The 27,696-nt window shown below is 41.9% G+C and overlaps 1 protein-coding gene across 12 annotated transcripts in view; it reads left to right on the forward strand.

Annotated features, from left to right (window-relative positions):
• Window positions 1-27,696, forward strand: part of LOC112206052 (ribosomal protein S6 kinase beta-1) — a 107,322-nt gene that overhangs the window by 25,812 nt on the left and 53,814 nt on the right. For 10 of the 12 annotated variants that reach the window (XR_010153016.1, XR_010153014.1, XR_010153012.1 and 7 more), the window contains exons 2-6: window positions 8,926-8,999; window positions 9,073-9,172; window positions 17,276-17,357; window positions 19,371-19,552; window positions 22,608-22,710. Coding sequence is in view for 2 of the 12 variants with exons in the window: in XM_063798974.1 (XP_063655044.1) it covers window positions 19,476-19,552; window positions 22,608-22,710 (180 nt within the window). In the remaining 10 variants the exon portion in view is untranslated. The remainder of the gene's footprint in view (window positions 1-8,925; window positions 9,000-9,072; window positions 9,173-17,275; window positions 17,358-19,370; window positions 19,553-22,607; window positions 22,711-27,696) is intronic. The other 2 variants (XR_010153013.1, XR_010153011.1) reach the window with 1 other exon arrangement.

Consider the following 27,696-nt stretch of genomic DNA (forward strand, 5'->3'; position numbering starts at 1 on the left):
CATCAGTTTATAAGTCAGTATTTTATTAGGGATGTCGGGGTTTTTTTGTTTCGTTTTGTTTTGGGGGGGTTGTTTTTTGTTGTTGTTGTTTTGAGACAGGGTCTTGCTTTGTCACCCAGGCTGGAGTGCACTGGCACGATCACAGCTCACTGAAGCCTTGACCTCCCAGGCGCAAATGATCCTCCTACTCAAGCCTCCCAAATAGCGGGGACTACAGGCGAACACCACCATGCCTTCCTAATTCGAATTTTTGTCCAGATGGGGTGTCACTTTATTGCCGAGGCTGGTCTTCAGCTCCGGGGCTTGAGTGATCCTCCCACCTTAGTCTCCCAAATCACTGGAATTATAATTGTGAATCACTGTGCTTGCCCAAAGATGTGTTTTTATCCCCAGTGCACTACAGGCCTTTGGCTTTAACATCCGTATCATAGAAAAGTTTATATTTTTATATAATGTTAACTGTTAGTGTTTTGTTATTTCTTTTTGTTTGTTTGAAGGTTTTCCCTCTCCAATCTTATTTGTTACAAATAAACTATTAAGTTTCATTCTCTGTTTTATGCACGTGCACACACAGACACACACAGATACATACACACACACACACACACACACACACACACACACAGGCGTTTGATCCACCTTTCTTTATTTAATCTGATGTGAGCTGTGCATCTTTCTCTCCCGGTTAGATAGCTGGTCATGCCAGCACTATTACCAGAACCATCCTTTGTCCACTGAATTGAAATCTCACCTTTACATGATTCATTTCGTCTGCATTCGGAGAGAACTGCCCTAAGTATGCCCCCATTTCTTTTTCTTTTGAGTTAGATCTGCTTTAAAATATTAATGAGTTATTAGATTGCTTATATTATTTTTAACTCACCTTTCATTTTAAATTGTCATCTTTAATTTATGTCTTCTTATTTTATTGAATTTTAAGGTAGATACTATCAGTGTCAAATTGTTTCTGGTCATGAATTTACAAACGTTGGTCCTCTCTTGAGTGCAGTTTCCCCTTCACTTTGTATTATGAAATATTGGCATCGGCTGGGCATCATGGCTCATGCCTGTAATCCCAGCACTCTGGGAGGCCTAGGTGGGTGAATCACCTGAGGTCAGGAGTTCAAGACCAGCCTGGCCAAAATGGTGAAACCCCGTCTCTACTTAAAAAAATACAAAAAATACCTGGGCGTAGTGGCACGTGCCTGTAATCCCAGCTACTTGGGAGGCTGAGGCTGGAGAATCTCTTGAACCCAGGTGGAGGTTGCAGTGAGCTGAGATTGTGCCACTGCACTCCAGCCTGGGCGACAGAGTTAGACTGTATCACACACACACACACAAAATAATAATAAAAATTTAAAAAAGAAATATTTGCATCAAGCAGGGCATTATTTTGTTCATCACCTTCTCTTGCTGAAGCAGATCCAGGTGTGGCAGGGCCTGACGTTTGGCCCAGGTCAGTGTCTGGATCCTGCTCAGTTCCACTGCCTTTACCTGACAGTGCTTAGGATCTTCTTATGACTGAAACGTGTTGGAAGGTTCTTGAAGGTGCATATATATTACATATTGAAAGGTACAGACGCTCAGGTAGAGTAGAAAAGGGTGAGTGCCTAACGGGGAAATTCACCTGTGCCCAGTTTGTTCTCTGCTTGGTGAGCCTGGAATACAGAGCCAACTCTCTGGGTCTACATTTGCATGCCCCTCGTCCATTTTAGATGCACACCATGGCTTTTCCTGCCCTGTCCCTTGTCACTACTGTCCTTTGTGTCTGGGGTAAACCAACCTTGGCCTCCTCAGATGTAAATTCCTCTTGTTCCTGATCCTTTGCCAGAACGCCCTGCATCTCTCTGGGCTTCTTGTGCTCCTCACCAGCCCTGGCCTTCTAGGGTGGGGGACATTAGTGGAGGGTTTCCCTTATCTCCATTTTCTTTGGAAGGGATTTGGGGGAAAGCTCTTGGTATTTTATTTTAATTTCCCCCCCACCACATACTCTCTATTAGCAGAAATTCTTCAAAATGTAGGCTTGTAGATGATACCTGACTACAAGATTTTTACTGTTTCTTTGATTCTTTTTGTTCAGATTTGTAGATGAAGATGCTTATGTTCAAATTGCCATCTTATCCTGTTTGATTTTATTGTTGAATATGCTTATATTGAAATTTGAAAGTGAAATTCAGAAGATACTGTTTTGACATCTGGAGAGAGAGTACTTCATAATTTCTGTCTCACAATAGAGGGACAAACTTCTCTTAGATTCGTTTTGTGTAAAACAATAATAAGTATTTAGAGAAAATTACGCTCCAGGCAAGGGCATAGAATGAGCAAAGGCACAGAGGCAGGACATAAAAGAAAAAAAACTTCAGGTGGCTGGGTGTATAGTCCAAAAACTAGACAGGTAGAGGGGACTCATGGGAGATCAATCGAAAGGCCTGGGGCTGGGCTTCATCCAGGTGTTCAGGAAAGATCCCAGCAGGCATGAGCATGTGGTTGGCACAACCTGCCCTCTTCACAAATATTAATCTGCCAGTTGTGAAGGTAGCAGTGGTGCCATGCAACGCTTCCCAAATGGAGTTACCCTTGAATACTTAAAAAATCATCATGGGCTGGGCATGGTGGCTCACGCCTGTAATCCCAGCATTTTGGGAGGCCAAGGTGGATGAATCACTTAATGTGATGAGTTCAAGACCAGCCTGGCCAACATGGCAAAACCCTGTTTCTACTAAACATTAAAAAAAAAATCTTGTATAGGAGCTCACCTGTGCCTGGATCAGAATAAACAACATAAAGTGGTGTCTTGAGGAAGTAAAAGCTATAGACAATCACTGACAGTTGAAGACTCTGTTCTCTAATATAACAAAGAAAGCAACAAATTAGAGAGGTTAAATAAAAGTTTTAAAGGGAAATAATTACAGACATATATGTATGTGGTCTTAAATGACAAGGTAAGACGTAGAAGGCAGACCAACATTCGGTGAGGAGGGCCGTGCGCCTTGTTGTGCTCTGTGGAGACGCTGCCTGCTTATAGGGTGCGTGCGTGTCACCTGCTGTGTGTGACGCACCATCAGAAAGTCTGGCCTCCAAATGTTATTCACAGGTATGGGTTGCCACCTTGTAAGAACAGATTATTGTACAAAAATAGGAATGTTGAAAGAAATATTGGGAATGTTTTTTCTTAAATATTATTATATTTTAAGAAGAAATACCATCAGCATTATTTTTGGAACCTTGTATACCTCTCATAGAACACTTGTGCACAACAGAAAATTTGAGAAAGGCCTGGCCAGAGCTGGATTTGCATCCCAGATTTACCATTCATGAACCATGTGACCATCATCAAATTTTCCTCTAAAATAAGAGATAATGTGTGGAGGTTTTATGGAAAATTAAATTAGATAACATTTTTAAGACACATGGTACTGTGCCTGTCATATACAGTGGAGTTATACTGTATTAGTTTGTTCTCACTTTGCTATAAAGAACTACTTTGAGGCTGGGCACAGTGGCTCATGCCTGTAATTCCAGCACTTTGGGAGGCCAAGGCAGGAGAATCACTTGATGTCAGGAATTCAAGACCAGCCTGGCAAACATGACAAAACCCCATCTCTACTAAACATACAAAAATTAGCCAGGCATGATGGCATGCACCTGTAATCCCAGCTACTTGGGAGGCTGAGGCAGGAGAATCGCTGGAATCTGGGAGGCAGAGGTTGCAGTGAGCTGAGATTGCCCCACTGTATTCCAGCCTGGGAGACAGAGCAAGACTTAGTCTCAAAAAAAAAAAAAAAAAAAAAAAAAAAAAAAAAAAAAAAAATTGAATTACCTGAGACTGGGTATTTTATAAAGAAAAAAGGTTTAATTGCCAGGCACAGTGACTCACACTTGTAATTCCAGCACTTTGGGAGGCTGAGGCAGGCAGATCACAAGGTCAAGAGATCGAGATCATCCTGGCTAACACGGTGAAACTCCGTCTCTGCTAAAAATACAAAAATATTGGCCGGGCATGGTGGTGGGTGCCTGTAGTCCCAGCTACTCAGGAGGCTGAGGCAGGAGAATGGCATGAACCTGGGAGGCAGAGCTTACAGTGAGCCGAGATCACTCCATTGCACCCCAGCCTGGGCAACAGAGCCAAGACTCCATCTCAAAAAAAAAAAAAAAAGGTTTAATTGACTCACAGTTCTACAGGTCACACAGGAAGCATGGCTGGGGAGGCATCAGGAAACTTACAATCATGGTGGAAGGTGAAGGGGATGCAGGTACATATTCACATGGCTGGCAGGAGAGAGAGTGAATGAAGCAGGAGGTGCTACATACTTTCAAACAACCAGATCCCTTGAGAACTCTTATCGCAAGACAGCACTAGGAGGACGGTTCTAAACCGTTAGAAACTGCCCCCATGAGCCAATCACCTCTCACTGGGCCCCACCTCCAACAATGGGAATTACAATTCAACATGAGATTTGGGTGGGGACACAGAACCAAACCATATTATGTATGTATATTTGTTTCAGTGAAATTTTCTGTTATTAACATAGTTTTATATGCTGGGGACAAACAGAACACATGCTTCATTTTGTTGTGTTAAATGTAGCCCCTAAACACAAAGCAACTATTTCATCAGTGATGTAACTAAAGAAAGAGCCAAACTCAGTGGCTCATGCATGTAATCCCAGCACTTTGGGAAGCTGAGGCAGACGTATCGCTTGAGTCCAGGAGTTCAAGAACATCCTGGGCAACGTGGTGAAAACTCATCTCTTAAAAAAAAAAAGAAAATTAGCCAAGTGTGGTGGTGTACATCTCTAGTCCCAGCTACTCTGGAGGCTGAAGTGGGAGAATCACTTGAGCCTGGGAGATTGAGGCTGCAGTGAGCCGAGGTGTTGCCACTACACTCCAGCCTGAGTGATCCACCTCGGCCTCCCAAAGTGCTGGGATTACAGGTGTGAGCCACCAGGCCTGGACACTAATAGTATTCTTTTTTTATTTTTATTTTTATTTTTATTTTTTATTTTGAGACAGAGTCTTGCTCAGTCACCCAGGCTGGAGTGGGAGTAATCTCCACTCACTGCAACCTCTGCCTTCCGGGTTCACGTGATTCTCCTGCTTCAGCTTTCCAGGTAGCTGGGATTACAGATGTGTGCCACCACTCACACCGGGCTAATTTTTGTATTTTTAGTAGAGACGGGGTTTTATTCTGTTGGTCAGGCTAGTCTCGAACTCCTAACCTCAAGTGATCCACCCGCCTCGGCCTCCCAAAGTGCTGGGATTACAGACATGAGCCACCATGCCCAGCCACCAATAGCATTCTTAATAACGATTTTCTTTGGTTATTCAGTTCAGGCTTTGTTTTGTGAATGCCTCCTACACACATACACCTACACCTACACATACACATACACACACACACACACACACACACACACACACAATTATATAACATGGTGAGTATTTAGTGAGTATTTCTCTAATCTGCTTAAATGATGCAGGGCTTTCTCATACTGACTCGTATTGTTCTAGCCAAGCAGACTGAGCATTTGAAATAACATTTTAGGATGCCCAAAGACAGGGGTACTGGAAATTAATTCTTGTGGCCTTGCTTTTTTCTTATACACTCTGAATGAGTCTATTTATCATTCAATATTTTGAATTGCAGAGAAACTTAGATAACTGAAAGGAATACCTCAGCAGAATGTAGGCTTCTCTATTTTGTTCTCATTAAATTATCAAAGAAGAAAATGAACATGAGTTATTTAAAATGATTGTCCTTGGAGGCCTTTGGGACCAAGTCATTTAAATGGACTGATAAGAAGGTGGCCCATTTTGTGTCTTGATGACCTTCCTGAGAATGGCTGGCACAGACAGAGATTTTTTTCTCCTCAGACCTAACCTGATTTCATTCTGTTTCTGCATATTTGCCAACCTGATTTTATTCTGTGTAACATAAAGGGGAAAATGTGAAAACCAGTTCCTGTCAGTAAACCTTTAAAAATTATTTAAAAACCCAACCCCTTACAATTTGTTAAGTTCCTAATGGTTTCTTCCAATGAAGTTTTCAGTTTACTGATTTTTTTTTCCACTCAGAAGCAGGGGCTGTGAAGTCAAGAGTGTAAGACAGTGTGGGTTAACTGTTTTAAGTTCTGTTTCTGTGAAATGTATTCTATTCATGTTTACAGAGCAACAGAGGAAAGCTTAGAGAATTAAGTACACCATAAATTCAACCACAGAAGCTTATGAGTAGCTAGATTAACTTCAAAACAATCAGTAAATAAATATTTTAAACTTCCACTGACCTTTTTAAAAATCTACTTCCAGATACGTTGTTTGAACTATTCTCATAAATTAGTCATCTTGCAAAACAGCTGTGACAATATGATGTAATGAAGAGAGCAATGATTTAGCAGTCAGAAGGCTGGGAGTCCTTGTCTTGGCTCATTCACAGGGAGATCACATGACATGCAAAAGTCCCCTAGATAAGGGAGCCATACATGAGAGGATTGAGGATTGGGTCAATGATCTATCATAAAAGACTTTCTATGAGTCTGTGCTTACACTTAGAAACCTCACAAAGAACACACCAGGGAATTTGGGTGAGAGCAGGAGCTTCAGCTCATGCAGAATTGCAGTGTTATTTTAGAGTTGTGTTACGACTCTTAGGCTTAGAAGACAGAATGTCTGAGTCAGGATTCTGTTGTGTATAATGGATTGCACTCTCGTTGGCTTAGACGGAAAAGCGTTAAATGGCTTGCAGAATTGTTGGGAGGGCTGAGCTTCCAGGAGCAGCTCCCAAAGTCTCCACACAGAATTGGACCACCAGGGAACCTGCTCCCTCCACCAGGACAGGAGCCTTAACTTCAGAAAGCTGCCCACCCAGTTGGAAAGCTGCCACCACAGTTACCAGCACCAGAAGCATCTTGTCTCTGCTACAGTCTCTGTGCACATAGTGAACGCCCTGTGCCCTGCCTCTCTCCCCCTGACTCAGGTGCCACTCCGGGTCTCGCTCAAGTCTTTCTGATGATGGAACTTAAATCACGCCCAAAATCCCAGCTGCAGGAGAGCTCTGAGATTTCATCTTTCCAGCCTCTGTGTGCCACGTGGGGTTTGGAGCATTTGCCAACAAGCCAATCCACTGCATTCACCATTGACAATAAGCAAAATGTTTATGATCAGTAACATTTGCATTTTTTCACAATTTGCAGCATACAGACTTCTTAATTAGAGCTAATGTCAAGTCATTCTACATATAAAAATATCATTTTTGACCGTTTCTCAAGAAACAGCTTTTTAAAAAATCAAGAGCAATGCCTACATTATTTCCTGATGCAAAGCTGGTAGAGAAAATAGGATGTTAAATTTAGAATTTCCCTTCCGGCTTTGTTTATTTTCTCCACATCAGCTCTGTTTTCCTCTGTGTCTTTTTCTCCCATGGGGACGTCCTCCACCTTTTCAGTCTGATTTGACCTTTGCCATGCAGACCTGTGGATGAAGAGCCAGAGTCCCCCAAGGTCGATGCTGCTGGCCAGTGGCCTGGTGTGTGTGTTAACAGAACATCTCCAACGCCCTCAGAGCCCATGACCACCATAAGTCACTCATCAAGTCATTTGACTTGGGATGCCCTGGTATTTAATCATTTTTTTCTATAAGCAAAGTTCCACATTCAGACTTTGGCCCGGCATATCAAACGTTTCTTGACTGTACCCTGGCCCCACATTGTTACAACCACAAGGGCACTTTCCAGGTACTACCACATGGAGCTGCTGCAGGCAGGAGCCTGGCCCAGGCTCCGGGGAGGCACTGATGGAGAGCCTGACTCATGAGTAACACAAAAGCAGCCTCTTCCTCTCTACCTCTTCCTCCTCTCCAGTTCCTACCTTGCCTCATTTCTTTTCTGCCTCTCATAGCCATTAAATTCAGGTCACTACTCTTTGCCATTTTCTTATTTCATGAGAAATAGCACGGTCAGCCAGAGGCTTCATCTCCAAGGAAACCAGGCGTCACAACTGTGCACCTGACCCTTTTGTAGGCACCCTTGGCCATCCCCATCTTGCAGCCTGCTAGACATTTTTCTACCTGGTCTTGTATGTGAGCACCTGTGTTGATCTGTCACTTCTGATCTTGGTGTGCTCCCAGGATTCCTGGAATTTTCTGATAGACTCACAATACCCCTTTAGTCATGTTTATCTTCATGTATGAGAAAGATGCATAGCTATACTTCATACATATACTGTACACATAAAGATAGCAAATAGAAGAAACAATATGCATCTGTCCACTGTAACAGTATCTTTCTTCCTGGACTGCAATGAACATGCCATTGTATTGAAAGACTCTAGTAGGCTGGGCGCGGTGGCTCACGCCTGTAATCCCAGCACTTTGGGAGGCCGAGGCGGGCAGATCACGAGGTCAGGAGATTGAGACCATCCTGGCTAACATGGTGAAACCCCGTCTCTGCTAAAAATACAAAAAATTAGCTGGGCATGGCGGTGGGTGCCTGTAGTCCCAGCTGCTCAGGAGGCTGAGGCAGGAGGATGGCATGAACCGGGAGGTGGAACTTGCAGTGAGCCGAGATCGCCCCACTTCACTCCAGCCTGGGCAACAGAGCAACACTCTGTCTCAAAAAAAAAAAAAAAAAAAAAAAAAGGCTGTAGTAAAAATTAATCCTAGAATGTACCCGGTTATTATCTCTGCTAAAATAGTTTGCAATTAAATTAAATGAAGATTAAACTACACGTATTGAAAGACATGAAAGCCCAGTGAGTGAGTCAGTGAAAATGGGAAATGAATTAACAGTCACAGTTTGTGCAAGAACTTTCCTGTTCCTTCCTCCCCTAGGCACCTCATTATTTAAACATACTCGTTTTACTCGGTTGTCCTACATCTAGGACTGGCCTCCACTCAGCTAACTCCTCCTCCCCTCTCATTTCTCCAATTCAGCTCTAGTCCAGAGGAGAAAAGAATAATAAATATCACACTAAACACCATGGAATACTTCTCAAGTCACCAAAGAGGTAAATCAAAAAGTATTATTTGCTATTTTGAACTGGAACAACATGTAAATGTTCCCATCTCTTTTCTTGGCAGATGGAACTGGACAGAATACTTCTGTCCATAAGGCCCTTAGAAGCCCCCTAAGCGAAATACCAATGAGGACCTCCCCAGCAGCTGCTGTCTCTCCTGCCAGGTAGATGAGCCCCAGGAATAACCACTGCTTATGGTTTGTTGTATATCCCTCTAGATGTTTTTCTTTATACATATGTGTGTGTGTGTCTGTGTCTGTGTGTGTAGAGAGAGGGTGTGTGTTGTGTAAATTGGGTTATACTACACATTAGTCCAACACTTACTCATTTCGCTTTATCATTGGAATGTGAGCTCCGTGAGGACCGAGATTTTTGTTTATTTTGCTTGCTAACACATCTTTTGTCGGTAACAGGGAGTGAAACATGGTCACATCATGATAGAAGCTCAACAAATATTTGTTGAATGAATAAAGGAATATGTCTGAGACATCTTTACATTGCAACATTTGGAGAAATGATTCCTTTTTGTAAAGGTTATATAATACACATCAATTTATATAGCCATACTTCTACTGATAGATTTTAGGTTACTTGGGGTAAACAATAAAGTGAAGATCCTTATGCAATTTTTTGACCACTAAAGGGGCTATTTCTGCATAAGGGTGGATCAAGATTCATTTGCAAATATGAGAGATCACTGTAGTTAAGCAGAAAGGGATTTAATCCAGGGCATTTGGTACTGGAAGGGCTGGAGAAGGCAGTAGGCTCTGTCCACTGAGCTTCCAGGAAGGGTTCCCAGAGCATCTCAATGCTGGTCCAGTAAAGGAGCTTCTGTTCCTGCCAGAATCAGGAAGTCTTTCTGTAGGTACATGCCCAGGTCCACCACTGCTGCCAAGATCTAGGATCAGCCTTGGGACCACACAGCCACAGGTGCAGTCCATGCCAGCACACCATGCTCTGTGCCTGCCTCATACTGCCCAGAAGATGATGGAACAGACCTAAGAATCTCCACTTCCCTGCCACAGAACAGCAAATGCCTTCCCAGCCATGTTTGCCAGGAGAAGCTGCAGAAGGGCAGCCTTCTACTCCCTGTACCTTCCACATCCTCTGAGAAGGGGCCTGTTTGACAGAAACTAGGCCACTTAATGAGCCAAGCTTTAAGGACTTTGGCAAATACACCCCTTAGCTTTCCAGTCTCATATAAGTCAGTAAGTCACCCTTCAAAGAGACGAGGATGGAATCAAGTGAGCCTGTCCTGAGATCTTCCACACATTGATTCCTAGAAAAGGAAAATGGAGTCCTAGAAAAGGAAGTGTATTTGACCTGTCTTGGCACGTTGAAAAACTTGATAGACACGTTGCCCTCAGTTTACCCTCCCACTCATAGCATGCAAGGTACCGTTTTCCCAGAATTTTCACACTCTATAAATTTTAAAGATTAAGTAAATGAACAATAATAACTTGATTTACTTTGTCCTTCAGTAAGGTTGAGCACTTCATATGTTTACAGACCGTTTATCTATCTTTTATATGTGTGAATGAAAACTTACATACTTTGCCTGTATTTATTTTGAGGTATTAGTCTTTTTCCTATTTGTAAGAAATCTTGATATATTGTGCTTTTTAACTTTTTTATATGTAATGCTATTATTTTCTTCATCTTTGAACTTTCTTTGGAGTTATATTTTACTGAAGAAAAATGTTGCATCTTGTATTCAGTGCTTTCCTTTATGATTTTAAGTGTTTTGTTTCCTGCCTTAAAAAGACCTTTCTAGCTATTAGATTATGAAAATATTCTTCCTTAACATCTTAAAGAAGTCTTTTATTTGTTCAGTCTTAAAACCCATAGAAACATGGGTTTGAATTTAAGTGATCTTTCCCTATCTTAACTGACTTCTGGACTCAGAAATAAATACTCTTTGAAGGAAGATTACATCATCCAGAACCTCAACTTATAGCCACATTAAAAAAATATATGGTGTCATAGTCAATTTTAAAAATACTAAGTATACAAATAGATAATACCAAATGATGAAAAAAACAAGAGAAAACTAGGCAACAGAAACAGACACAGGAGATCCAGATATTAGACACGGACTTTAAAACAACTGAGATTAATCCAGTAAAGAAAATAAGTAACAAGGTGGATAATTTCAGCAGAAAACCACAATCTATAAAAAAGAATCCATTAGAAATGTTGTAACTTAAAAATAAAATGCCTAAATTTAAGACTCAACAAGGTTTACCTGTAGATTAAACATTTTCAGAGAGGCTTAAGGAACTAAAGACAAGTTGATAGAAATATCTGAACTGAAGCGCAGAGAAAACAAAGAATAGGAAATAGAGAAAAGGACATAAGAGCTATATGGGATGGGGTGAAGAGCTATATGGGATGGGGTGAAAAGATCTAATGTGTAATTGGAGTCCCCAAAAGGGAAAACAAGAAAAACAAGACAGATAGGGCAGAAGCAGTATTGGAAGAGATAATGGCCAAGAATTTTGAAAACTAAACAGATGTTAAGCCCTAGATTCAAGAACAACATGAACCGAAAGCAAAGTAAGCGCAAAGAAAACCACCTAGACACATTAGGCTAAAACTGCTAGTAATGAAAGAGAAAGCATCGTAAAAGCACTCAAAGGGAAAAAAGAAACCTTAATATCAAAGGAGCAAGAGCTAAAACTGACATCTGCCTTCTCAACAAAAATGATGGAAGCCAGAAGACAATGCAGTGGCGTCTGCAAAATGCAGAAGGAATGCCTGCTTTCCTAGAATACCGTACTTGGTGAAAATACCCTTCAAAAGTGAACACAAAAGGAAGATGCTTTCAGTACAACAAAAACAGATTTCTTTTTTACCAGTGTACTTGTGATGAAAAGATTATCTTAAAAAGTTCTACATGAAGTTTGTTCTTTTAAAAGATTATTAAAATTGATGAACCTCTGACAAGGCTGATATAAAGAAAAGGCATAAATTAGCTATATCATTAATTTTTAAAGGGGTGTATCACTAAAGATCCCATAATTATGAAAACAGTGATGAGGAGATTACAGATTAGTGCTCTGTATAGTACTACTCTGTAAATTAGAAAATGTTGATGAGATGGTCAAAATCTTAGAAAAACATCACTTACTAAACTGACATAAATAGTAGTAGGAAATCCTGATAGTCTGTAATTTAAATAATTTTCTCAAAGGAAATGCCAGGAGGCCCAGATGGTTTCATCATGAAATCTCCCAAACATTTAAGGAGAAATAACACCAATCTTATATATATTCATACAGAGACTAGAAAAAGACTAGAAAAAAAGGTAAACTTTCTTAGATCATTTAAGAGGCCAGTGTATCTTCGATACCTAATTCTTGCAAGGACATTAAAAGACAGGAAAATTAAAAGGTCAGTGTCTCTCATGAACCTCCATGCAAAAATCCAGAACAAAATCTTGGAAAACCTAATTCAGAGATACATTTATTTATTTATTTACTTATTTATTTTTGAGACGGAGTTTCACTCTTGTTGCCCAGGCTGGAGTGCAATGGCACGATCCTGGCTCACCGCAACCTCCGCCTCCCAAGTTCAAGTGATTGTCCTGCCTCAGCCTCCCGAGTAGCTGGGATTACAGCCATGCGCCACCACGCCTGGCTAATTTTGTATTTTTAGTGGAGGCGGGGGTTTCTCCATGTGGGTCAGGCTGGTCTCGAACTCCTGACCTCAGGTGATCTGCCCACCTTGACCTCCCAAAGTGCTGGGATTACAGGTGTGAGCCACTGCGCCTGGCCTCAGAGATACATTTAAAAGATCATGTTAAATTGGGTTTATTCGAGGAATGCAAGGTGGTTTTAACTACTGAAACCAACCAGAGTTAATTTACCACATTAACAAAGGTATAAAAAGTATAGTCATCTTAGTAGATGATAGGAAAATATGTTCAGTAAAGATTAATACCTTTCTTAATGAAAAGTCTTAGAAAACTAGGAATAGAAGGGCAATTCCTTAATCTGATGAAGGGTCTCTATTATGTATCTACATCATACGTCATACTTAATGGTGAAATATTGGATGCTTTCCCACAAGATTATGAATGAGATAGGAATGCCCCATATTGTCACTTTTGTTCAGCTCATTTCAAAAGCAAGATATAAAAGTACTTTTGAAAACTGTATACCATTATATTTATGTGAGACATGGATACATGGAATTGTGTTTAATGCGATGTGGAGTGGGACCTCTAAGGGAAAGAATGCTTTGGAAAACCTCACAATGGCCCTCGTCACTCATGTGCACAGACAGATGTACCAGGATATTCATTTCCTAATGCTTATATCAATATCAATGCCAGTATTAACAGAGAATCAATCAAATAAATTATGGTAATGAAAACAGCTAAAATCTACTGAATGTCTACTATGTACCAGGCCATGTTTTGATTGTTCTAACTGGATTTAACTCTTTTTTTTTTTTTTTTTTTTTTTTTTTTGAGACGGAGTTTTGCTCGTTGCCCTGGCTGGAGTGCAATGGCACCATCTTGGCCCACTGCAACCTCCACCTCCTGGGTTCAGGCAATTCTCCTGCCTCAGCCTCCCAAGTAGCTGGGATTACAGGTCTGCACCACCAGACCCAGCTAATTCTATATTTTTTTAGTAGAGATGGGATTTTACCATGTTGGCCAGGCTGCTCTTGAACTCCTGACCTCAAGTGATCCATCCGCCTCGGCCTCCCAAAGTGCTGGGATTACAGGCATGAGCCACCACACCCGACCAGATTGAACTCATTTAATCCCCCCCAACAATCCTCTGGGGTAGGTACTATTTATATCAGTGCCATTTTATAGATAAAGAAAATGAAGCACAGAGGATGAAGTAACCCAGAGTTGTGCAGCTGGTTGGTGGCTATGTGGCCCCAGAGCCCTGTGCTTGGCCTCTTGTGTAACACTTTCCATGAGAAGCCACCAAAAAGGTAGATAGAGAATGACCAGTAAGTGAAAGAAGCAAAACGGTATGCAAAGCAATGGAATCCTGTGATAACATTTGTGTTTTTAGAATAACAGAGGGTTTTTCTTCAAGGGTTTTCCTTGAATAATATCACTCTCACCTGCATTCTGAAATGCTTTTTTTTAATGGTGGTAAAACAAATACACCATGAAAACTACCCTCTTAACAAATTTTTAAGTACGGTTAACTATAAGCACAATGTTGTACAGCAGATCTCCAGAAACTTTTTCTAAAATTTCAACTTTATTTCAGATTCAGGGTACATGTGCAGGTTTGTTACATGGGTATATTGTGGGATGCTGAGGTTTGGGGTACAATTGATCCCATCATCCAGGTGGTGAGCATAGTATCCAATAGGTAGTTTTTCAACCTTTGCCCCCCTCCCCATTCTACCACTCTCCAATGTCTATTGCTGCCATCTTTTTGTCCTCTAGAACTTTTTTATCTTGCTTGACTGAAACTGTACCCACTGAACAACTCCCCACTTGCCCTCCCCACAACCTCTGGCAGCCATCACTCTACTCTCTGCTTCTGTGAGTTTGACTACTTTAGATTCTTCACTGATACGGTTTCGCTCTGTGTCCCCACCCAAATCTCATCTCGAATTGTAATCTCCATAATCCCCATGTGTCTAGGGAGGGACTTGGTGGGATGTGATGGGGTCCATTTCCCCCATGCTGTTCTTGTGATAGTGAGTGCTCACGAGATCTGATGGTTTTATAAGTGTTTGACAGTTCCTGGTTTTATAAGTGTTTGACAGTTCCTCCTCCACATGCACTCTGTCTTTCTCTGTCCCCGCCTTCCCCCACCTTCCTCCTGCCACCTTGTGAAGAAGGTGCCTATTTCCCTTTCTACCATGATTGTAAGTCTCCTAAAGCCTCCTCAGCCATGTGAAACTGTGAGTCAATTAAACCTCTTTATAAATTCCCAGTCTCAGGGAAGGTCTTTATAGCTGCTTGAAAACTGACTAATAGTGTAAATTTGTAGCAGTAGAGTCAGGTACTGCTATAAAGATAGCCTGAAAATGTGGAAGTGACTTTGGAACTGGGTAACAGGCAGAGGTTAGAACAGTTTGGAGGGCTCAGAACAAGATAGGAAGATGTGGGAAAGTTTGGAACTTGCTAGAGATTTGTTGAATGGTTTTGACCAAAATGCTGATACGATGTGGAAAATGAAGTCCAGGGTGAGGTGGTCTCAGATGGGGATGAGGAACTTACTGGGATCTGGAGCAAAGGTCACTCTTGCTGTCTTTTAGCAAAGAGACTGATGGCATTTTGCCCCTGCCTTAGAGATCTGTGGAACTTTGAACTTGGGAGAAATGATCTGAAATTGGAACTTATGTTTCAAAGGGAAGCAGAGCATAAAAGTTAGGAATATTTGCAGCCTGACAGTAGAATAGAAATGAAAAACCAACTTTCTGGAGAGATACTCAGACCAGCTGCAGAAATTTACATAACAAGGAGCCGAATGTTAATCACCAAAACAGTGGGAAAAAATGTCCCCAGGACATGTCAGAGATCTTGGTGGCAGCCTGTCCCATCACAGGCCCAGTGACCTAGGAGTTAAAAATGGTTTTGTGGCCTGGGCCCAGGGCCGCCCTGCTCTGTGCAGCCTTGGGACTTGGTGCCCTGTGTCCCAGCTGCTCTAGCTCCAGTGGTGGCTAGAAGGGGCCAATGTACAGCTTGGGCCATTGCTTCAGAGGGTGCAAGCCCCAAGTCTTGGTGGCTTCCATGTGGTGTTGGGCCTGTGGGTACACAGAGGTCAAGAACTGAGGTTTAGGAACCTCTGTCTAGATTTCAGAGGATGTATGGAAATGCCTGGATGACCAGGCAGAAGTCTGCTGCAGGGATGGAACCCTCATGGAGATCCCCTGCTAGGGCAGGGCAAAAGAGAAATGTGAGGTTGGTGCCCCCCACACAGAACCCCCCTGGGGCACTGCCTAGTGGAGCTGTGAGAAGAGGGACACCGTCCTCCAGACCCCAGAATGGTAGATCCACTGACAGTGTGTACCGTGCACCCAGAAAAACCACAGGCACTCAACACCAGCCCGTGAAAGCAGCTAGAAGGGGTGTTGTACCCTGCAAAGCCACAGGGATGGAGCTGCCCAAGACCATAGGAGCCTACCCCTTGGATCAGTGTGACCTGATGTGAGACATGGAGTCAAGGAGATCGTTTCAGAGCTGTAAGATTTGATGACTGCCCCACTGGGTTTTGGACTTGCATGGGGCCTGTGGCTTCTTTATTTTGGTCAATTTCTCCCATTTGGAACAGGAGCATTTATTCAATGCCTGTACTCCCATTGTATCTTGGAGGTAACTGACTTGTTTTTATAGCAGTGTGAAGTGGACTAATACACTCACATACATGGAATCATGCAACATTTGTCCTTCTGTGACCGGCTTCTTTGACTTAACATAATGTCTTCAAGGCTCATTTATGTTGTAGCATGAGACAGGATTTCCTTTTTATGGGTGAATAATATTTCCATTTTATGGGTAATAATATTCCATTGTATATTATGTACCATCGTTTCTTCATCCATTCATCTGGTGGTGGACACTTGGGTTGCATCCACCTCAGCTTTTGTGAATAACACTGCAATGATCATGAGAGTGCAAATATCTCTTTGAGATTCTGTTTTCAATTCTTTGGGATAAATACCTAGAAGTGGCATTGCTGGATCATTTGGTAGTTCTATTGTTATGTTTTTGAGGAACCTCCATACTGTTTTCCATAATGGCTACACCATTGTACGCTCTCATGAACAGTGCACAAGGGTTTCTCTGCCTCCTCACCAGCACTTGTTTTTTTCTGGGTTTTGATGATGGCCTTCCTAACAGGTGTGAGGTGGCATGTCACTGTGGTTTTGATTTGCATTTCCCTGATGATTAGTGATGTTGAGCATCTTTTCATATACTTGTTGGCCATTCAAAATAGAATGCTTTTACACACGTCCTTGAATATACAGAGAACATTCCAGGAAAGATATTCACAAAGCTGATTAGTAATGAGTACTCTTGGGAAGGAGAACTGGGGTGCAGGAGTGAAAGGGAGACTTTCTCTTCACTATTTGCCCTTTTTGTTTCTTTTGAGGATTGTGTCTATTGCATATATTACCTATTTGAATAAATGAGTTAATTAAAAACTCCCCCAGTTATTCCACTGTGTTTAAGAACTGTTGGACGCACACACACGTGCGCATACACACACACGCACCTGTGTTGGTGCTGTTCTTGATGTTACAAGCTCACCATTCTGTTGCCCCCCTGGTTTTTACAGAGGCATCTGGCTTAGAGCAGTGTGCGGTCGGCCAGCAAAGGGATGACTCAATGCTTGGACCTTCCTGATCTTCCCCTTACAGGTAAATTATATAAACATAAAAGACTTTTGACTTGCTGCAGTTTCAACCCCAGAATAATGGATGTGTCATGGACGTTAGATCCAGCAGTGCAGCTGACACAAGGAATAAGTGTCTTATCTCCTGCCAGCTGCACTTCTCAGTGTGCTTGTGCTAGGGAGACAGAAACTTTGTTGCTGATTTTTTTAAAGACATAGAGTCTTGCTTTGTTGCCCAGGCTGGTCTTGAACTCCTGGCCTCAAGCAGTCCTCTCACCTAAGCCTCCCAAAGCACTGAGATGTGAACTACCATGCTTGGCCAAAAAAACCAATCTTTTAATTGCCAAGATGCATACTAAAGTTGAGACCACAACAACTATTGCCCTGAAGTAAATACCTCATTGACAGTACTCCCCACTTAGCCCCCTCCAGGCACCTGTCTGCTTGGATGATTCTATTTACTGTAATAAAGGATCACAGTGACAATTGCTTGCTTCCAGCAATCCCCAGAAGTTGCTTGTCAACATTGAGATCATCAGAAGCTGCAGAAACAGGGATTAATGGGCTGTTTTTGTTGTTCTCTTTAGTGATGTAAATACTGTTTTTCTCTGCAATTTAGAGCTAATTAGCCCCACTCCCAACTTTAGTACCCATAATTGGTGGCTGTAAGCTGTAGAAGGATTGTTTTCTTCCGTGACTGTTTGTGGGTCGTGGGCAGCAACTGTGGGCCTGGTCTCTGGCTTGCTATGTAGCTCTAAACAAGGCACTTAGTTCTCTCAGCTCCAGTTTCCCCTATAACTATAAACTGGACAATCTTGAAAGGTTTATCCTGTTCTGTATTTTTATGGTCCTTTACGAAATATCATCTGACCAGGTATCATGGCATGCTCCTATAGTCCTAGCTACTCAGAAGGCTGAGGTGGGAGGATCACTTGAGCCCAGGAGGTTAAGTCCAAATCCAGCCTAGGCAACATAGCGAAACTCCATATCTAAAAAAGAAAAAGAAATATCATCTGGAGGATTCGGTCTATTTCATTATCTGTTTTGATTGTGACTAATATGACAGCAGAAAGAGCCTTGAAAGAATTAAGGGAGGAGACCACCCCTCATATTGTCTTATGCCCAATTTCTGCCTCCAAAGAAAGAAGTAAAAACTAAAAGGCGGAAATGAAATCCACAGACAGCCCGGCACCACACTCTGGGCCTGGTAGTTAAAAGATCGACCTCTGACCTAATCGGTTATTTGCATAAGAAAAGCACTGTGAAGATCCCTCTCCTGTTCTGTTCCGTTCTAATTACTGGTGTATGCAACCCCCAGTCAGGTACCCCCTGCTTGCTCAATCGATCACGACCCTCTCACGTGGACCCCCTTAGAGTTGTGAGCCCTTAAAAGGGACATGAATTGCTTACTCGGGGAGCTCGGCTCTTGAGACAGGAGTCTTGCTGATGCTCCCAGACGAATAAACCCCTTCCTTCTTTAATTCAGTGTCTGAGGGGTTTTGTCTGCAGCTCTTATCTGCTACAGAATGATTTCTGCTTTTTTATTGAACCGGGCCCTGTGGCTGGAATGGCCTTTCTCATGTAAAAAAGTTCTTCTTGGTTCCCAGTTTCCTTCCTGCCTGCCGCTGCCTGTGACCTGGTCATCACATGAGGCATTTTCCTGCCACTCTGTCTCTCTCTCTCTCTCTGATGTCTGTCAGTTAAAACATTACCTGGGGGCAGGTAATGTCTTTCCCCAGGTAAGGGCAATTTCATAAGGCCCTTAGAAAGGTGCATGCTGGGTTTAATGCTCTGATGACATCGTCTTGAAATTCACAATAATTTTTGAACAAGGGTTGATTTGCATATAGATCCTATAAAGGAAGTGGTGGTCCTGCCTGGAGAATCCACGTCCCTATTGCATTTTCATTACATCAGAAGCATATATATGTTTATACTTGAGGATAAAATGAGAACTGTGTTGTACTGGAGAATGATGTTTGATGGCAATCAAGAGCCTCTTCTTCAGGAATAGGTGATTATGTGGTCGTTCCCACAGATCTTCGAAAGGGAAGGACCTAGGAACTGAAGCCAGACCCCCACCTCTGCAAGAGTTCCTTGCTGGAGTCACTCAGCAGACCCCCACTCTCTGGACTTTGGGGACATGAGACTGCTGAGCACCTCCACCAGAGGGAAAGTGGAAGTGGCCCCAAGAAAGAGGGAACCACGAAGCAGTTTCAGGTATCATGTCTCAAACAGTAAGAAATCAGAAAAACATAGGGCTGATCAGCTTTGATTGTTCCTTCTGTTTTGTCCTCCTGGACAATTGACTTCGACAAATATTTGCTGCATGAAAATAATTAAGATGCAGTGCCCGTCTTCAGTGAGTTTAAAAGGAGGATGCTGGACAGTAAGTAGTGTGCAAGATGAAATTAAGAGCTGTAAAAAAACAATACTAAATAGGCAAAGTACTTGAGAGTTGTTAGTTGGCATAAGAAGTGTAGAGAGAAGTAGAAGTTCAGGGAATGTGGGTGGTAATGTGTGTCTGGACTAGACTGGGCTTCCTAAGGCCAGGGACTCTGCCATATATATGCATGGTAGGCTCTCTGATAGTATTTGTTGGGTGGATGGATAGGTGACTAGGACATTCCAGCTGGAAGGCAGGTTGGAGCCATATTGCAAATCTTCATTGCTAAGGAAGAGGTTTGTGCTTTATTTTGATAAAGCACTGAGGAGCCACCAAGTTTGTGGGATTTTGTTCCTGTTTTTGAGTTATGGTACAGTGAGATTGGACCCATATTTTAAGGAGGAGTCATGAGAAAACAGTGGCATGTAAGGATTAGAGAGGCATTTTGAAATCAGTGTTTAAGGAGGACTTTCGCAGGGATGTGAAGGAGGGCTTGGCAGAGGGCAGGACTGCAAGGCCAACAGGGTGGTCACTAAGAGCTGGTCTTGGCTGCCACAGCTCTGTCACCTCCTCCCTTTTCAGTGCCCCTGGTCACCCAGGTTACAGCAAACTTGGTCAACTGTTTCCTCTCTCATGTCTTCCTGCTTCTTCATGTTGGTTAATCTTCTAAGCACTGAGCACATCCTGCTGCAGACCTTGCAGAAATTTCCCATGACTCTGTCCTCTGCACTCCTCATCCTGATCTACTAGATGCTCCACTACTTAGCACCACCCCTGCCCACCTGCCAGAGTGGCCCAGCCTCTCCCTCCACCTGAACCTGTTTTAGTCCGTGCCTTAGCAATATTGCACAAGCATATTTGAGTGTAAGTCTTTGTGTATAAGGTTCTAACTTGAATTGTCCTCCTTTTGTCCTTTCACACTCTAAATACTGTTCTCTTTATTTAAAGGTCAAAACTTTCATGAAGTTATAGCTAACACCTGGCAGCATTGACAGCTCCCTTCTCCCTTTTCTTTTTCTTTTTCTTTTCTTTCTTTTTTTTTTTTTTTTTGAGACAGATCCTCACTCTGTCACCAAGGCTGGAGTACAGTGGCATCATCTGGGCTCACTGCAGCCTCTGCCTCCTGGGTCCAAGTGATTCTCATGCCTCAGCCTCCTGAGTAGCTGGGATTATAAAGGCATGCACCATGACACCCAGCTAATTTTTGTATTTTTTTTAGTAGAGACAGGATTTCACCATTTTGGCTAGGCTGGTCTCAAACTCCTGATCTGCCCACTTCAGCCTCCCAAAACGCTGGGATTGCAGGTGTGAGCCTCCATGCCTGGCCAACATCTCCCTTCTCTGACTTTGGTGTCTTACGCTATTTCAGGTGTTTAATTTCTGTACTGCTTTGTGGTGTGGATAACTTCTGCACAATATATGCCTTAATCTCCATTTATGCTGTAATTTAGTGGACAGTAAATGTTCAGCTTACCTTTGGTATCTCTCCCAGCCCCTTGCATTGTGCAACACACATAACATTTCACTCAGTAAAACTTACGAATGAGTATGCTCATTCATATACAATACGAATGTATTGTTTACTTATCAGTATACAAAATTGGCTACTTTTGGAGTAATAGCTTTTTTTTTTTTTTTTTTTTGGGAGACAGAGTCTCACTGCAACCTCTGCCTCAGGTTCAAGCAGTTCTCCTGTGTCAGCCTCCTAAGTAGCTAGTAGTAGCTTTTTAATACATATTATCATTACTAATAAGGGTACTATCAAAGGATTTATGAAAGTCTGAATGAATAAGCTAGGACTTATTGTTATACCTTTGGATTTGGCCTATATTTGCACCCAAATAGATGAAGTCATATATTTTAGAGGTTTAATTTAAAGCCCCAGATATTACATATTGTCCTGTTTATGTGCGCGAGATTTAAATAATCAAAAGAGGTTTTAAAAACCAGAATTAGTGCTATTCTAAAATTCTCCTTTTCATTATACCAGAAATGCATACAGGAAGGCTATGGGTATATTAATATGCTACTGATATTTTATCTTTCATAGTGAAAAGTTAAATTAGTAAAATCAATTTATTTCAATTTTACATTTATCTCATTGAGATAAAGCAATGGCAGGATATCTGGTATTTTTAATATGCCCTTCCAATATACCTTGAAAAATTTTTTTTTATTTTTTAGAGATGGGGGTCTCGCTCTGTTGCCCAGGATGGAGTGCAGTGGTATAATCATAATTCACTACATCCTTGAACTCCTGGCCTCAAGCAGTCCTCCCACCTCAGCCTCCTGAATAGCTGGGACTACAGGTGTGCGCTACCATGCCCAGCTTATTTATTTATTTATTTATTTATTTATTTATTTATTTCAGAGTTGAAGTCTCACTATGTTTCCCAGGCTGGTTTCAAGCTCCTGGGCTCAGGTAATCCTCCTGCCTCAGCTTTCCAAAGTGCTGGGATTACAGGCATGAGCCACTGTGCTGTGCCCGTCTCTACCTTTTAAATGTTATTTAGATACTGATGTAGTCTTGAAACCTGTAGAATGCTTTTGTATAGATATCCTTAATTCAAATGAGATTGAATTAAAGTTCTAGCCTGAATTATATTTACACAAATAAAAGACTAGATGGATGAGCAACAGATGGACTTTAAAACAAAATGTAGCAAAACTGTCCCCAGACTCATGACAGTCAGGAGGCACAATTTCATGTTTATTTCACACTGTGAGACATCAAATACATTATTAATGTAACTAATGTGGTTGTTTCTTCAGATTCTGGCTGAATAAACCAGACATTTGCTTTTCTAAAGTAGGTATTTATTTCTTGTGAATTTGAGGATTCTAAACATTAGCATCTTCTCCTTACCATGTGCTCTTCTCTCTAACCAGTGTGGAAAGAAGAAACCCTCTGGTGGCCTTGGCCCGGGAATATGGCGGTTTCAAGTGCAATGCTGTACTGAAATGGTACCAGAAGAAGACAGAAGGTTACATGGTAAGGGACAATGTCAGCCAGCTTCCACCAGCCCTGGGCAGTAGTAGGCCTGTGCCAGTACATGTTCTATGTGTGCCTGTGCTTGGTGGACCAATATGCATGTAATTATCATCTTTCTGTTCCCCTAGACAGGCATATGCAACGGGAAGCCAGTTTGCACTCCACCCACCAAACATATGGGTGCATGCAGACCTGCATCTCCCTAGGGAAGGGGGACCTTTTCCTTTGCTCAAAGTGTTACCGATCATGGGTTCTTAGGCTCTTGATGCAATAGAAATTCTCACCAGGCCAAAAGAGTTTTCCTAGCAAGGCTTTATTGGAGCATATGCCCAGGCACAAGGGAGGAAGCACAGGAGAGGGAGGATTCTCTGGCTGACTCCCTGAAATGAGCTGATAGGGATTTCTTTTATTAGGCAATGTGCGGAAATTGATGTCAAGGTAGGGAATGCAGGCTGGGCAGGGTAGAGAACGTGAGGGGGAGGGGACATGGGTCGGCTTATCTGCTGGCAATGGTTGTCTTGAGTAATGGGCCATCTGGTGCTCTGGTTAGTGGCAGCAAGGCTGTATGAATCAGTTGTTTAGCATTCCTTCCTGAGGTGGGATACTTGCAATCTTGGTTGGATATTTTGGATCTCCTAAGGCCAGTTCCTGTAATCCTTTAAGTAAAAGGCAAGGTTAAACATTATGAGAGCACCGAAGAACAATATAGAGTGGCTGTTTTCTTTGCGTGACTGTTAGTGGGGATGGCGTCAGTGAGGCAGTGGTGTGGGTTTGTGATCAGTGGGAATGCATGAAAGAATGCTGTAGCGGGGCCTCCACCCAGGGAGACAGCTTGTGCTAAGTTACACTCCCAAAGAAGAGTGCTTTGCCTAATTCATATAAAGGCCCTCCATAAATGAGCCTCCAAAACTTCTCCAAATATTTTCTTTCTGTTGCTTTCAGAGTTGTTTGCATTTAGTTTAAAGAGTTTTTGTTTACTAGGACAGTATCTGTTTTCTGTTCAGAAAAGGAATTAATACCTGGTATAAGTTTAAGTTTTTTGTGCGTGTGAAACACTATACACAAAGATAAAAATGCACAAAATATAAACTATAGTTTTTTTTTTGTTGTTGTTGTTTAAGAGACGGAGTCTTATTCTGTTGCCCAGGCTGGAATGCAGTGGCGTGATCTCGGCTCACTGCAACCTCTGCCTCCCGGGTTCAAGCAATTCTCCTGCCTCAACCTCCGGAGTAGCTGGGATTACAGTCGTGAGCCACCACACCTGGTTAATTTTTGTATTGTTACTAGAGATGGGGTTTCACCGTGTTGGCCAGGCTGGTCTCAAACTCCTGTCCTCAGGTAATCCGCCTACCTCAGCCTCCCAAAGTCCTGGGATTACAGGCATGAGCCACCACTCCTGGCCTCAAATGGTAGTCTCTTGAACTATGAGGAAGTGAAAAGTCACACAGTCACCACTCGCATCCAGAAGAAGAGCATCGCCAGCTCCCACAGACCTTTCCTACAACTTTCCCATCGTAACCTCTCACTACTCCCTAAGATAACCATTGTCCTCAATTATTCTCCTTATGGATTTTCACAAAGGTATGCAGCCCTGAATATTATGTTAGTATTGCTTGCATTTGAATTTTATTATAGATGGAATTTTAAAAACTATGTAATTTTGCATCTGTCTTTTTAATTTTTTTGGTTTTAGGGAGCGGAAAGTTTAATGGGCAAGAAGGATGGGAGAAGGCAGAAAATGGAGGCTCCCCTGTACAGAGACAGAGGGAGGGGAGCTTTTTTTACACAGTATTGAATCAGTGAGATTTATTCATGTTGTCACCTATACTGTAATTTGTTCATTTTCTTCACCATTTAGTAACCCATTGTAGGATTATAGCATTATTTAGTTACCCATTCTATTATTGATAGATCGTTGAGTCAAGTCCAGTTTGGGGCTAAGGTGAATAGCGCTGTTATGTTCTTGTCGATGTCTCTTGAAACACATATGTGCTTGTTCCTGTTGGTTACATCCTTCAGAATGGAATTCCTGGGCCTTAGGGTATGCATGCATTCTAGGATAGTACCAAACAGATGCCTGAAATATTTGTATAATTTATGTCTTTTCAGCAATTTATGAGAGGTCAATTTCTGTGCATTTTCATCAACACTTGGTAGCATCAGTCTTTTTACTGAAGGTCATGTGGGTAATGTGTAGTAGTGTCTCATTGTGGTTTTGATTTGCATTTTTCTTTTGGCAGTGGAGATTGAGCACCTTTTCATATGCAAATTGGCCATGTGGATAGTCCCTTTTGGGATGCACCTGCTTAGGTTTTTTGCCCACTTTGTTTGTTTGGTGGTGGGGAGCGGGGGTATTGGCTCTGTAAACAGCATATGAACTTTTGTCCATTTTAAGAATCAGATGTCATTCTCTTCCTTATTGCTTTTAAGAATTCTTTATATATTCTCCATGTAAGTCCTTTGTCAAATACATATATGGCAAATACCTTCTTCCAGTGTGCCTTAAATTTTCTTCTTTTGATGAACAAAGTTCTTAATTTTAATTAAGTCTAATTTATCAGTCTTTCCTCTAATGGTTAGTGCTTTTTGTATTCTGTATAAGAAATTGTTTATTCATGGCCTGGTGTGGTGGCTCACGCCTGTAATCCCAGCACTTTGGGAGGCCAAGGCGGGCGGATAACAAGGTCAGGAGATCGAGACCATCCTGGCTAACACGGTGAAACCCCGTCTCTACTAAAAATACAAAAAAAAAAAAGAAATTAGCTGGGCGTAGTGGCGGGCACCTGTAGTCCCAGCTGCTCGGGAGGCTGAGGCAGGAGAATGGCATGAACCCAGGAGGTGGAGGTTGCAGTGAGCTGAGATCATGCCACTGCACTCCAGCCTGGGCGACAGAGTGAGACTCCATCTCAAAAAAAAAAATACAAAAAAACCCCACCAAATAGCACATTTTTAAAGGGTATGTTTTGTGGTGTGTGATTTATGTACCAATAAGTTATTTATTTAAAAATAATAAATATAGTTTGAAGGGCTTAAATAGAGGGATGAGGAAGATGTTGGGAGGGAGTACATCGGGTGGAGTAGGAGCTGCCATTTAAATTATAAATATTATCAAACTATATTTTAAAAAATTTACATGTATTACTTTGTATATTAAAAAATAATTGAAGGCCAGGCACAGTGGCTCATGCCTGCAGTCCCAGCACTTTGGGAGCCCGAGGTGGGTGGATCCCCTCAGGTCAGGAGTTCGAGACCAGCCTGGCCAACATGGTGAAAACCCGTCTCTACTAAAAATATAAAAATTAGCCAGGCGTGGTGACGCACAACTGTAATCCCAGCTACTCGGGAGGCTGAGGCACTAGAATTGCTCAAACTCAGGAGGCAGTGGTGGCAGTGAGCCAGAATCACGCCACTGCACTGTAGCCTGGGTGACAGAACGAGACTCCATCTCACAGAATAATAATAATAATAATAATAATAATAATAATAATAATAATTGAAGCAAAACAATAAAGTAGAAGAGATAGATGCAAGTTATTAGTAATCTAGTTTTTACTTGGGAGGCAGGATTCACAAGTATTTATTTTGTTATTATCATTCATAATCCAAGCATATTCTTTGTATCAAAGGTTATATTATGACCTACAATTTGGAGGTGGAAAATCTGAAGGAAAGGCCATGAAGAAGTATTGTGGTTAATAATTAAACCAGCTGCTTTCGGAGAAAAGATTTAAAAGGGAGAAATAAAACCCATGAGGAGGGTGCTCTCCTGGGATGACAGCGTCAGGAATGGACCTGAGGGGCCTCTTGAGCTGGGCACAATCCACAGTGCTGCTATCCCACTTCACAGCCCTGTGACAATTCACAAGTCAGTTATTTCTTCCTAAACTGTTACTTTTTGAATTAAAATACACACATAAAAGAGTGATAAAAACATTTTTCAGAAAAATGGCATTTTTCCAAGTGGCTTACCTAAAAATGCCCTTAGCCTGAATTGCATATACTGTGTTATAACTCAGAATTTTCTCATTTTGACATGGTCCCTTCTTATTTTATAAAGATAATAAAAGTGATCATTTTATATCATGAAAGCTTTTGCAATTTGAAATAGTAATGATGTGAGTGATACTGTTAAACTAGATTTAACTCCTGAGTCAGATGAATGGCAAATCCAGCCCACCACATGTTTTTGTAAATAAGTTGCGTAAGCACACAGCTCCACACATTCATTTACATATTCTCTGGAACTGTTTTTTGCTGCAACTGCAGAGCTGAGTAGTTGCAACAGAAATTTTTCAGTTAGATGACCTACCAAACTGAAATTATTTACAATTTGACCCTTTATAGAAAAAATTTACTTAGATGAAGATATATATTAGGTTGGTGTAAAGTAATTGCGTTTTTTCCCATTAACTGCAATTACTTTTGCACCAACCTAATACACATGTTCCTTAGATGAAGATACATGCAAGTATCTCCTGTAGTTCAAATCCTATTTGGGGCCTGGCAGGGTGGCTCACACCAGTAATCCCAGCACTTTGGGAGGCCAAGGCAGACAGATCCCTTGAGCCCAGGAGCTCGAGACCAGGCTGGGCATACCAAAAAAGTTAGCTGATTGTGGTGGCGCATACCTGTAGTCCCAGCTACTTGGAAGGCTGAGGCAGGAGGATAGCTTGAGCTCAGGAGGCAGAGGTTGCAAAGTGAGCCAAGATCGCGCTACTGCACTCCATCCTGGATGACAGAGTGTTATCCAAACTGAATCTTGTTTTAAATCTGGAAAGAACACCCACGTTGCAGGCAAATTGTTTTTCTGTCTCTGAGTTCTCACAGACAAGCACTAAAATCTGCTTAGCCAATAGCAAGCAACCCCTGAAATATCAGCCCACCTGGGGCTCTGTTTCTTGTCTTTTTTGAGAGAGGTCTCTTGAGGGCTACATGCACAATTCAAAAAACATAAATCCTTTGACTTATTTATTGCCATCAAAGTGG

The sequence above is a fragment of the Pan troglodytes genome, chromosome 19 (assembly GCF_028858775.2).
Source record: "Pan troglodytes isolate AG18354 chromosome 19, NHGRI_mPanTro3-v2.0_pri, whole genome shotgun sequence".
Classification (NCBI taxonomy): Eukaryota; Metazoa; Chordata; class Mammalia; order Primates; family Hominidae; genus Pan; species Pan troglodytes.